The sequence below is a fragment of the Haliaeetus albicilla genome, chromosome 25, assembly GCF_947461875.1.
Source record: "Haliaeetus albicilla chromosome 25, bHalAlb1.1, whole genome shotgun sequence".
NCBI classification, from domain to species: domain Eukaryota; kingdom Metazoa; phylum Chordata; class Aves; order Accipitriformes; family Accipitridae; genus Haliaeetus; species Haliaeetus albicilla.
In genome coordinates this window covers 21,418,139-21,431,740 of record NC_091507.1, presented here as the reverse complement: position 1 = coordinate 21,431,740, position 13,602 = coordinate 21,418,139, and the positions used below count along the sequence as shown (strand labels likewise).

Genomic DNA, 13,602 nt, shown 5'->3' with positions numbered 1-13,602 from the left:
TGAGGCTGTGTGAGAGTGACTGTGTCTCTTGCTTATGTGTTGCATAAGAACTAAAGCAGTTGACATTCGGCCAAACAGATTAATAGTTACATTTTTCCCAACCCCAGTTATTTTGGGAACTGGGTAATTTTCATCATGCCAGTGTAACTATGGTAATTCTAAACACCAACAGACAGCAATTCTGTGGTTTCATCACAACCAGAGGTATTCATCTGACTGTCAGGATTTTAAAAGGGTTAAGCTATGGTTATAGGCTGTACTGAACATACTTTTGTCTTGGCATCAAGGAACTGATTAAATTATATGCACGTTCTTGCAGGGTTCAAGGGGAAAAAAAGTCTACCTGCAAACGTGTGGAGGAGGGGACACTCCAGTTATTTAAACATAGGAGTTTAGGACTATTTTAGATGCCCAGGTTGTCCAAGATACCTGTGTGGGGTAGGCAAATGAAGCACACAACCTAAGGGAGACCTATGTTCTGTCTGACTTCTAACTGGGTATGGCAGGGCATCTAGAATGGAGACAGAAACTTGTGTTTTCTGGGAATTCAGTCTGACCTAGAGATTGTCTGTATTTTTTGCCCAGTCTGTTTTTACCCTTGGTAATAATATTGGCTCTTTTAAAGAACAGATGTAAGGTCTCTCTCTTCTAAATATTCTCAGGATCCTGAATCTAACTAAAAGGAAGAAGCCTGCCATCGTGTGTGTTTCCTCATTCATAGTTGTTCTCTCTCTCAACCAGTGCATCTTTTAAAGAATGTGCGCATGTAAAGTGAAGCATCTTTTTTCCAAAAAAACTCAAATTACACTCTGTCCATACACAAAGTATTATGTTTGATCATTGTCTTGGTAACCATGTAGAAGGCGCAGTGTTAATTCCAGTCTAGATCAGTAGTAAATAAAACTTTTTAGTTCTCTTTTTGAGCCTGAAACGTCCAAAGAGAAACGAATCATAGCTTTATCAGGGAAGCTACTGAAATTATTTTTACGCCATATCAAACCACATCAGCATTTTTTCTTTTCTTACTTCTGAAGCCTAGAAATGGATTTCAGAAGTCATTAGTGCAAGTTTGTAAGAGGCCCAAACTGAAAAGATGGACAAAGTCAAGTATTTTGCTTCTGATAGGAAAAATGCTTCTTGGGAGACATAAACAGGAACCTCAGCTAGAGTGTTGGGCTGCTCATCTGTACTCTCTCCCAACTGCTTTTATTTTTTTGTAGTTGTCTCGACAGTTATTGTAATTTCTGAAAGCCATAAACAGACCTCTTCCCATGTTTATAAAATGGCTTATAAAATTAAGATTTATTGTGTTTTCCTTCCAATTTGTTTGTTTGCTGTAGCTAGTAAAGCTATGCTTTCAAGGTTATTATGCTTCTCTGCTAAAGCACTGAGCTCTAAACTTTACTTGGCTCTGAAATGTTTCCTAGAGTTCCTCAAAGTAGTTCCTTGTATTTTCTGGATTATAACCTTGGGGCAGCTCTACTGTTTAATGGATTAGAAAAGGCTATTGATGGATATTTTGTTTATTTCTTGCCCACTTTCCCCAATGAAAACTGGCACAAGAGAAAGCAATCTTCAAATACCATTATGAAGTCTATACTGCTTTTGCAATTGCACTCGTAAGATGTTTTGTGTCAAAAGAAGCACACATTTATGTCAAATGTTTTTCTGCTCGAAGGCCTGGCCAGCACTTTAACTGTGTGTTGTAAAATTCAACAGGAAGAAATGGAATATGTGGAACTCTTAGCAGCAGAAAAACACCAGGTTGAAGCCCTTAAGAACATGCAGCATCAAAACAAAAGCCTGTCAATGCTTGATGAAATTCTAGAAGATGTCAGGAAAGCAGCTGATAGATTGGAAGAGGAAATAGAAGAGCATGCCTTTGATGACAACAAATCTGTAAGTGATGTTTTAGACTCAGTCTTTTAATTGGTGTGCATTTATTTTTATAGTTGATATTTGCACTGTAGGCGTGTTTCTCTTGTGTTAAATAGTTGTTAGGATTTTAGTGACTATTTAAAAAAAAAAAAAAACCAAAAACTTTTGGCTCTACATTTGTTTTTGCTTCCCTTTCAAATAGTGGTAGAATGATTGCTTGTTAGGAGTGAGCAAACAGGAATAATTATTCCTTTTTGCTAGTGATTTTTGTGGTTTTGATCTGAAAGCCCCCCCCGCAGCTGCCACTTTGACAGTGACAAGTGTAGTCCATCTCACTGATACAGTCCATGAGAGTTATGACATCTCAGTGGTGGTGGTGGGAACTGATATTTAGACCTTGCAGGATACGGAGTTACCATGTTAAGCGTAGTCTCCGCTTTTTTCTCTTTCATTTTGTTGAGAAAGTTATGGGAGAACAAGAATCCTTGCAGTTAGTTTTCACAGTCTGGGAAAAGATATGTTGTCCAAGGTAAGGACCTGAAATCTGTTTGTGGTGTTGCTTTCTTCCACTTCTGAGTTCCTCTGCTTTTCATAGCTGGCCTGTTTGCATTGTTCGTTGTTTCTATGTTGCATGATGGACAGTATCCCTCAGGTAAGGCTGTGTGTATTTGGAGCTGGGAGTAAGTCAGTTTATTCCAGCGTCCCATTGTGCTGTCCTCAGAGACTGACTCTCTAAATTGGTCCTGTTTGTGTAAACGTGGGTTGCCATTTTATTTGGCTTTTGCTCTTGAAAGGTTTTTGTTGATCTGAGGCGAGCATAGCTCTTGAATTCTGCTAAGGAGGAAAAACAGTTGCTCTGCAGTAGAGCGCCAGGCCATTTTTTTGTAGTCGTATTGAGAAAAAGTGCAAGCAGCTTTTTATTTTGTATACGCTAGACCGCAGCAATTGTATCCAGTGGGAATCCGACCTAGCAGGACCAAGAGCGGGGAAGGGACAAGCTAGCTGGAGTGCCCTCTTCTGTTCTGCTGGGGTATGACGGCACGTTTGAAGGGACCAGGAATGAGGTTTCTTCTGCTACACCTGTTAATTGGCAAAATGCTACCGCATCCTTTTTCTCCAGTGTATCTCGTTGGTTTTCTGCTTGTATCTCTATTCATGAAAGAAAAGGAATCATGAAATGCAACCTGGAGGACTGTTTACATCTCCATCTTTGCAAAGAATATCTAGTGTTTTTTCTCTTAGGCTAGAACACTGGAACGTTAGAACAAAGAAGCTCTAATAGAATCATCAGTAATCTGATAAAGATACAAAAGCTTCTATTAAAATATAATCAAATAGAGAAGTGTAGTAGGTAAAAATGGAAAAAAACCAAAAAACCCCCAAAACTGACCCAACCCACTTAATAATGCAAGACAAGAGTATTAGCATACCATATTCTGTTACGTACAACCTGCTTTCAGGAATTGGTGTTTTAGGAAATAAAATCCTGAAAATAACTATTTTCTCTCGTTATGTTCTCAAATTTATTAGTATTTAAAAGCTCATCTGAACCTGTGCCATCTACTCTCACTCTTCTAGCATAGTCTGTCTTATCAGTTCCCTTTTCTTTTGTAAAAGTAAAAATACACCATAATATCCACACAATGTAAGATTTTTTTAACATATATTACACAGAAAAAACCAGATTGTTTTTCGTAGTTGTCTTAATCTTATAAGCATCTTACTGCTTTTCCTAATATTGTTTCTGACCTAGACTGTGAACTCTACTAGATGAGGAATGTATTTATCCAGTTGCATTGCTTTTATATGATCTTTGATACATTTTTAGTTTTGATGCAGAGAAGTTTGGTTAGATTCCAGACACACAAGCTACCAAGTACAAAGGAACATAAACCAAACTCTATGAATTCGGAATTCCAGAGCTTCAAAGTAGATGCTTCACTGCTGATGTATTTTGTAAGATAATTTTGCTTAGTGAACACTATCGCTGATGTTGTAACATTAAATTCCCAAGAAGATAATAGAACAGATGTTGGCTTATCAGCATATTGTTTTTTAGGCAAAGTAATTGTCATCTGCAAGATGGAGACACTGCAGTGAACAGTGAAATAATTCCAATGTGAAAGTCAGTGTAAAGTATGTTTTATATTGCAGAGCCAATGTTTAACAGTAAGCTCTAAGCTCTCTTTTAGTATCCCTGGAGTAGCAACAAGGGTGTGGGAGAGGCAGTCAAGAGCAAAGATGACAGAAAAAACAGTAGGATTGGGCACTTATTGTGTATTCTGATTAGAAACAGTTCTTCATGTTTGCTGACTGTAGGGAAGTCTTTCTTTGCTCCAATACTGTGAGAATAGTTTGCATCTACATGGCATGCAACTACTGCTTTCTCCCGTCAGCTGAAAACATGAAAACATGGTTTGGTCTTTTAGACTTGGCAATGGACACCTCATTCTGGAATGCAAAATAGCCTGGTAAGTGGGGAGCTTAGGGAAGTAAAGGCAAAATAGATATAAAAAGACAGCTTTTGGGCAAAAAAGGGTGAAAAGACAACTTTCATAATGCATAAAAAGAAAATGGTCATCAGCTTCTCACTCCAACAGCTAAGAATACTGATGTTTGAAGCAGCTATTTTACGCTTCTAAATAATTCTGCAAACTTCATAATTTGTTTCAAATTGCTTTTTTTCCCCTCTGTCTGATTCTTCTTCAGAACTTCCAGTTCTTTAGAGGCCCATCATATTGTGTGATGTACAAAACCAGGGGAAGAAGTCATTCCCACGATAAAAGTTTTCTTATTTAATTATACACACACAGGAGTGGAAGAAAAGGATAAAAATTGCAGGTTAAATATTAAATACTGAAAATGCAATATTTATCTGAACAGTTTGGGGAAATGTGCTGAGGAATCAGCAAAGAAAAATAGGAGGCTGTTTTATAGATGGCTTACGTGAATGCATTTCTTCGTTAAATTGGGGAGTTGCTTTGGCAAAATACGGCAATCCAGAAAAGTTGAATGTTTTGTAGTCAGTCATTGGAATGACAACAGCCTACTCTCTTTACTGGAGTCTAAAAGAAGTAACACCCTTAACTGTTTCTGAAAATGGGTAAAATCTACATTATTTAAAATACAGTGAATAATGAAGTCATCCTAGTGTCTTCCACTCTGTAATTACAGGCACTGAAGATAGAGCTAGGTAGAAACAGTTCTTATCCTCACTCCTTCAAATTTACAGGACAGTGACTTTTTCTTGACTTTGAATGCAGTCGTTATCTCAGATTTTGTGAACTGAATATGACTTTGTAATCTCTAATTGTTTTTGTTCAAGGGAACAAAACATTACATTTCAATCCAACCTTTTGTGTTTTAAATGCAATAAAGCTTTTTTTTTTTAAAGTGTCAGATTAGATGCAATTGAAAATACTGAATTGGAATTGTACAGCTTTGAATCCTATCCCTGTATTTTTTGGTTGGACAGCTTGGCTAAAGAGGTCTGGAAAACCCCTTGTTTTGAAAATGTAGAGCAAATTATAGCCTTTTCAGTTATGGACATCAGGTTTTGATAAAGAGACTGAAAGAATTCTCTGAGAAGAAACTGCAGTATTTTTAGTCAGTGTCAACAAATTCTGGAGCAACTTCAAGCACAGCTATTAGTCTTTCCCTTTGTACTCTATGCTTCATTGACACCCCCCCCCCCCTTTTTTTTTTTGTTATTTGCTTTCATTTTCTTAAAGGTAAGAGGTGTAAACTTTGAAGCAGTTTTAAGGGTGGAAGAAGATGAAGCCAACTCCAAAAGAAATGCTTCAAAAAGAGAAGTAGAGGATGATTTAGGTCTTAGTATGCTTATTGATTCCCAGAACAATCAGTATATCCTTACCAAGCCCAGAGATTCAACCATTCCTCGTGCTGATCATCATTTCATAAAGGTAATAATTTTAGAGACATTCTTGTCATTTGTTTTGCTAAGATTTAGTCCCACTAGTTTGCATGCCAGTACTGCTTAGTTGGATGGAATATAGTTTCAGCATTTGTCCCTTTAAAGTTACCCTAGCATTCATGATTCCCTGTCTACTGGTGATCTGGCCAATGTGTTCCATAATCCTAGCACAGTCTTCACAAGACTGATTGTGATGCCGCATTAATCCTGTTTTTTTGATTTACCCTGTTGCACCTTTGGGGCAACATCCCTTCTCTCGGACGGCGCAGTGTTAAAGCAAGCTACTGCTGTGCCTGATAAGCCACTTGCATATTGTTACTAGAGAGCATTTATCTGTTCATGTCTTGTGATGAAAAAGGGGATGCTGGAAAATACATGGAGATGTTTTTTATTGTATTTGTGCTTCATGAAGAATAACTGGATTGGGATTTTTTTAATTTTTTTTAATAAAGAAACTGAAATGGATCTGTTTCACCATTTGTTTTAATGCAAAGTGTCATTCCCCTCACAATTGCCCAGGAAACTGTCTGCTTCCTATGGTGTATTTGAAATATTTAATAAATTGATCAAAAGTCCCCAAAGCTATCAGTTACTTAAAGTCAATACCTCATCTGCTTCATCTCAAAACTGCAGTGCTTACACCTACAACAAAGTGTTCACGTTAGTTTCCTGAAGTTGTGTTTTCTTTTCACAGGCAATATTCTACATTTAATTTTAGTGTTGTTTATCTTTCGAGAGATAATAGTCTTTCATTTCATCACAAATTTGCGTGTCCTTTATATTAATGCATTTGTAAATCTTACATATTTAGGATATTGTGACAATAGGAATGTTGTCTTTGCCATGTGGCTGGCTATGCACAACAATAGGATTGCCAACCATGTTTGGGTATATCATCTGTGGAGTACTCTTAGGACCATCAGGACTAAATAGTATCAAGGTAAGTGTGCAAGTTGCTTTTTGACTGATTTAATTTGTTGAAATCTTTAAAAGTAGTTTTAAAAGAATATGGTATTGCCAACCTCAAATATATTTAAAAAAAAAAAAAAAAATCCCCAAACCTGGACCTTTGCAAAATGAGACCTTAGAATTTTATGTCTTTGAATCGCTTTGGTTTGGGGTTTTTTTTTTCTTTCCTCCTATATAATCGTGACATAAGCAGTTGTTGAAAGTGAAAGCTGAAGGTTGTGTGTTGTGGGGGTTTTGTTTGGTTTTTTTTCTTTTCTTTTTGTCTTTCATCATAAAGCATCATGTTTGAGAGCCAAGTTATTTAAATGGCATCAAATATTCAGAAACTTGGAAGAAGTCAGTGTTGGCAGTGGGGGAAGTGTTTAAAACAAGTAGCTCCCTGAGTAGCATAGCTTGGCTTCTGAGAGAGTTATTTTGCATCTCTGTAGCTCTTTCATTGATCCTAGTCACTCTAGTTCTTTTCCAGTCCCCTGCCCACATTCCTGAAGTCTCTTGAACCTTTTTAGCTCCATCACGTGTACCCTGATTTCTAGCTCATGTGAAACTGGGCTGTGGTTGGCTAGACATTGCACATGTTTTGATTAGTGGTCTGGTGTGCATTAACAGATTGTTTAGCCAGCAGGCAAAACAGAACACATATTAAGGTTGCATGGTAATGTCTGCTTAAGTTACTTGTGTCTGTTACACTGATATCCACACAACTGCTTGGAACTTACTGTCTTTGCAACATCTGCTCTTACGTGGACTTTTGTTGAAAATGACTGTTGGGCTCAAAAGTAAGTAGGGTTGAGTAGGAATTGTCGGATTTTGTTAATCTCATATTGGAAGAGAAGGCTACAAATACTATCAAAATTCTGTATTGTAAAATTGAGATTAACTAATAACCTTTGAGTTGTACATAACTTCTGGGTTGAGAATGTCTGGAAAGCTTGACCACTTAAACTGAGAGACAAGTTTGTAAGCTTGGCGTTAGAAAGAGATTCAAGAATGAATTTTCAGACTTACACTGAGGAAGATAATATGGTCAGAACAGACATGAGAGGTTTCTTTAGGACAGTTTCTTAGTGAGCTGCCTATTTCCTGTGGAGCTGTGATTAAATGTTATTCATCTGGATAATGTTCATGTTGACTGGGTGTCTTGTGTGTCCTCTCTCCTTTTGTCTCTTCTGTATTTCATAAAAAAGTTGAATGTCAGAGGAACTGAGGCAGCAGGCAGATTCTAATCTGGCAGGGAAGATAGTTTCCACCTCCACTTCTCCTATGATTGATGATAGACCCTGTCCTGTTCTGCTCTGTACTATAAATACATAGAAAAGTTAGGTTTTTAGAATAGAATAGCATAGACTATTCAGTTGGAAGGGACCTACAATGATCATCTACTCCAACTGCCTGACCACTTCAGGGCTGACCAAGGTATAGCCTGTTATTAAGGACATTGTCCAAACGCCTCTTCAACACTGACAGGCTCGGGGCATCGACCACCTCTCTAGGAAGCCTGTTCCAGGGCTTGACGGCCCTCTCGGTAAAGAAATGCCTCCTAACGTCCCGTCTGAACCTCCCCTGGCGCAGCTTTGAGCCATTCCCACGTGTCCCATCGCCGGATCCTGGGGAGAAGAGCTCAGCACCTCCCTCGCCACGTCCCCTCCTCACGACGCTGCAGGGAGCAGTGAGGTTGCCCCTCAGCCTCCTTTTCTCCGAACTAGACAAACCCACAGTCCTCAGCCGCTCCTCATGGGACATTCCTTCCAGCCCTTTCACCAGCTTTGTTCCCTCCTCTGGGTGCATTCAAGGACCTTCCCATCCTTCTTAAACGGTGGGGCCCAGAACTGCAGACAGTACTCGAGGTGAGGCCGCACCAACGCTGAATACAGCAGGATAATCCCCTCTTCTGACCGGCTGGTCACGCTGTTTGATGCCCCCCAGGATGGGGTTTGCCCTCTTGGCTGCCAGGGCATGCTGCTGGCTCGTACTGAGCCTGCTGTTGACCAGCACCCCCAGATCGCTTTCTGCAGGGCTGCCCTCCAGCAGCTCCTCTCCCAGTTTGTACTTGTGCCTGGCATTACACCATCCCAGGTGTGGAATCCGGCATTTGGACTTGTTAAATTTCTTCCCATTAATCATTGCCCAATGCTCCAATCTATCTAGATCCGTCTGCAAGGTCTCTTGTGCCTCAAGAGAGTCAACAGCACCTCCCAGTTTGGTATCATCAGCAAACTTGCTAATGGTGTGTTCAACTTCTGCATCCAGATCATTGATAAATATATTGAACAGAACTGGCCCTAGAACTGAACCCTGAGGAACACTGATGGTGACCAGTTACCAGCCAGATGTGGCCCCATTTTTCTGTTGTGACAAGGAAGGGAACCACTTTTTTTGCTGTTGCATCCTTCTTTCCGAAGTGGAAAGGCTGGTAGTTGTACTGGTCTGAGAGATGGATGCATAGAGTCTATAGGATGGAGAGCAGAACAGCAGCTACAGTTTAGCAGAATGATTATACCAGTAGACCAATAAAATAGCTAGAAGTAACTTCTGGAATGCATGCCTTGGGGCTTTAATAGCATATGCATAAAATGTAACCTATTTATTTTCAACAAGCAAGCAAGCTTACCTCGATCAATGCACATGTGCATTTTGGGTGATACGCACTATCCAACCAAATTATCTAGTAGCAGCCAGGTGATGGGGAAAAAAGTTTGAACCCTAAAGGTGCTGAGGGAACTTCTGATGTTGTATGACCAGCAAGTGAACTACCTGTGGAAACCTAATGAGAAATTATTTGTTTTGCAAGTGGACTTATAATTTGTATTATAAGTAGACTGCTGTGCACTGATTTTTATTTTATTCTTTTTAAAGTCTATTGTACAGGTGGAGACATTAGGAGAGTTTGGTGTATTCTTCACTCTCTTTCTAGTTGGTCTGGAATTTTCTCCTGAAAGATTAAGAAAGGTATTTTTGTATAATACCTCTGTATTTAATTTGCTTCTGCTCTTTAATGCTTTAGAAAGAACAGAATGCATTATTTATTTGGTGTCTCCAGGAAAAAACATTGCTATTCCTCTTGATTTTAGTAAAACAATTTGATTTCTAGAAAAATATCACACAATTTAGGGCAATCCATCTCTGCTTTAACACGCAGTAACGTGCAGTTGCTGTTGTGGAGCGTCCAGTGATGTTTGCCAGTCCTGTTATTAAAAAAATTAGTTTATTAAGTACTGCATACTGAATTGATGATACATGCTGTACTGGCTAATAAACTGATTCGGCAAGCATGTTAGCACAATCTGGAATATTACATGATGTGGCCATCAGGATTCAGCAAAAAGGTACAAGTTTCTTTTGTTCTTAATTAAAAAAAAAAGTTATCTCATAAACCAGCTAGAATTTTAATAGTGGACAATACTGCTGGAAAATATGTAAAGACTATATGTATGTAAAGAGTTGCATAGTGTGATTTATTCCTAACTGATGGTTGTGAGTTCACGAGACTATAAAAGCTTGAATGGAATTGTATTAAAATTTATGAGCATTCAGCTTAATCTGCTATTTCTTGTCCATCTGAAGTCAAAGATAAAAATCAGTAATTCAAGGGTTTGTAAACTGTAGTATGTAAATTGCTATGTCAGAATTGTGCGCACATTAGTATGGAGTGGTCTGCTGGTATTGATGACAGTCTTTGCCACTCCTGTTTTTTTTCCACCCTGGAATCGCATCCAATAACTGGTCTTCTATTTGATGACTTGAATATATTTCAACCCATACTGGACCTTTGGCCCTTAACTTGTCTGTGAGCTCTGGGAAATTTACCTAATTTCTGGTAATGAGTCTTCTGGCATAGAATATCTGCTAGGCATAATAACTCCAGAGTTTTAGGATGTATAGGATGACTGCCTGTTACTTCAGTGGCCCAGCACTGCAGCCCCAAATCATGCATGTGTAACCACTTATTTGCACTGAAAAATCATTGTAAGTTATCAGTAAGAAAAGTGTCATCAGACTTTATCATAAGAAGTTGTTTTCTTCCCAAGGTATGGAAAATATCTTTGCAAGGACCCTGCTACATGACGGTTCTGATGATTGCCTTTGGTTTACTATGGGGACACTTGCTCCAAATTAGACCAACACAAAGTGTCTTCATTTCCACTTGTTTATCTTTATCAAGCACACCACTGGTGTCAAGATTTCTTGCAGGCAGTGTTCGAGGTGATAAAGAAGGTAAGTATGATTTTACAAAGGGATTACTATAGTGTCTGCAATAAAATTTGAAAGATGTTGACTTTGTAATATTATGAGAGAAACTAGTTAAAAAATGAAACAGCACAAAACAAATACCACTGTTAAGTCTGGTTTACAAGTGATCATCCTCCTTTAACACCGGCTAGTGTTGTGTATATTCCTGTTATGAGGTGTACCTGCTATTTACGTAGCCAGTCCTCTTTGGAGAAAGGCAGTGTAGTCCAAACAGTACTCTCCATGTTAAGAATTGTCTTCACTGAGGGTCTGGAATCCTTGTGCTTTTTAAGAGGCTACCAGGTTAGACCCTTACTACCTGCCTGTCATCAGGGCAGAAGGCGAACTTAAATAATTCGCATCCTTCTTCAGCAAACTAAGACAAGCTCAGGTAGTCTTTCATAGCTAACAGCTAGTCAAATAAGTACCTTCAAGTACCATATTGCTAGCTTCTCAAAGACTTCTAAATGTTTCCTTTCAAAAGTTTTGCCATCCTGCTTTCTGCCCCTTAAACCTCCTTCATACATACTGCATTAAAGTTCTCCCCCACCCCCCCCACCCCCCAGAATATTCACATTCTAATGCCTAAATTCAAAGTGTATATTTTGCACATGCTGGCTCTTACATGTGTTTGTTATTCTAAAGACTGTATGTTTTCAGTAAAGGAGTTCTAGTAACTGCATAACTAGTGGTTAACTGCTAAGCAAAGTTTATACTTTTATTGTTTAACAGAAACTTCATACGAATATTTTATTTCTATTTTAACATGTCTTTATCCATATATATTTTTTAATTTACTTACTAGTGGAGAAAGAAAACCCAGAATGCTTTGAAAGACCTCACCCCATTGAGAACTATACTTAGCCTCCATTTGATTAAGACATTTCTAGATTTCTGAGCACTGCAAGCCTTTGTAGGTTCTGTTGAATGTTTCCATGACTGCTTTACTGCTGTGCAGGGGACATTGACTACAGCAGCGTACTACTTGGCATGTTGGTGATGCAGGATGTGCAGCTTGGTTTATTTATAGCTGTCATGCCTACACTTATTCAAGCAGGAATGAGCACATATTCCAGGTAAAAAAAAATTATTGTATGTATCTTCTCCCCACCCCCTTCCAATTAGTATGTAGATCACCAGTATGAATACGAGAGTGCTACAGTTAATGTCAGTTCCATGAAAAATAAACACTCCCATTCTGTGAGCTCGCTTTACTATTTGTACTGGTCATGTTGTATGAGGATATTCTTTTTGCTGTAGCTGCCTTAGTCCTGTTCAGTACTTAAAATTTGTGGTGAAAAGTTTGTTACTGTAAAGGATAACTGCATTTCTTCAGTTATTTTATTTCCTCAAGACGTATTTTTGTCAAAGACTATGTGATAGTATTAATAATACTATGAGCCTGACGGCTTACCTTGAAGATCAATTAACAGAAATCTTTTTGAATCAACGTGGAAGTAAATTCTAGGCTGTAAAAGAGATTGCTGGGCACTTAGCAGATTTAGTATTCATCTTGTTTACTAATGTATTTAAATAACTTACTGTAGCTACTCGGTTTTGAACATCTGTGGAATTAGATCTTTTCACTTAAGGGGAACTGGTTGGGAGGTGTGAGAGCACTTGAAAGAAATGTTTTGTTTGTTCTTCTCTTCCAGCATTTTCAAGGAAATACTGAGAATACTGATACTGATTGGCCAAATTCTCTTTTCTCTGGCTGCTGTTTTTCTTGTATGTCTTGTTATAAAGACTTATCTCATAGGACCGTATTATCGCAAGTTGCATGGAGAAAGCAAAGGGAATAAAGAAATCCTCATTCTAGGAATAACTGCATTCATCTTCCTTATGTTAATGGTAATCTTTTAATAAAACATTTTGATACATGTGGTAGTTTACTGCATCAGTATCACAAAAGCCATCGCACTTACTGTTATTGCATATCCATGTACCTCCATAGTTAATTATTTGGTTTTAAAATGTTTTAAAACAAACCCCAAATGCACAGATGATTCATGCATTACAACGTAGATGAGTAAGAAGAGATAAAATTTGAATGTCAATCAGCTGAACTTCTGCTAATAACTTTTAATACAGCCAGTTAAAGAATTATGATTCCAGTTTTAATTTTGGGCTACTTCATGCATTTGAAAATAATATAGGATGGGTTTTGAGATGCTGATAATGGCTGATTGTGACATTTGCTCACAAGTTTCTTTTCAATAGCAAATTCTCAACATGGCTTTTATTATAAAATATTTTTTTTTTCTGTGGGAGATGAACAGTTTGGGATGAAGTTGAGAAAGTAGAGAAATACCTTAAGGTTCATAGATTTTTATATCCCTTTTGGGTTTGGTTGATTCTCCTATGAATCTTCCTTCTATTTGTTTCCATCTCACATTTCAGCCCTCTGAAAAACTATCCTGCTGGAGAACAGAATGTGACAGTCAGCGATAATGTTGTGGGTTTGAAACTCCATTATCCTGGATGTGCAGTTTCCCAAGAATTTCTGGGAAAAATTATCCAAAAAAGTTCCAGTGCATGTGCCTTTTTTTATAGGGATGTTTGCTTAATTATTACAGGTCCAACAGAGAAAGCTG

The 13,602-nt window shown here is 38.2% G+C and overlaps 1 protein-coding gene across 1 annotated transcript in view; it reads left to right on the top strand.

The window, feature by feature from the left end:
• The window catches only part of TMCO3 (transmembrane and coiled-coil domains 3), a 35,766-nt gene that overhangs the window by 6,487 nt on the left and 15,677 nt on the right, over positions 1 to 13,602 (top strand). Inside the window, exons 4-10 of the mRNA XM_069770208.1 lie at positions 1,720 to 1,899; positions 5,610 to 5,801; positions 6,624 to 6,752; positions 9,635 to 9,727; positions 10,807 to 10,993; positions 11,967 to 12,084; positions 12,664 to 12,859. Of these exons, the coding sequence (XP_069626309.1) occupies positions 1,720 to 1,899; positions 5,610 to 5,801; positions 6,624 to 6,752; positions 9,635 to 9,727; positions 10,807 to 10,993; positions 11,967 to 12,084; positions 12,664 to 12,859 (1,095 nt within the window). The remainder of the gene's footprint in view (positions 1 to 1,719; positions 1,900 to 5,609; positions 5,802 to 6,623; positions 6,753 to 9,634; positions 9,728 to 10,806; positions 10,994 to 11,966; positions 12,085 to 12,663; positions 12,860 to 13,602) is intronic.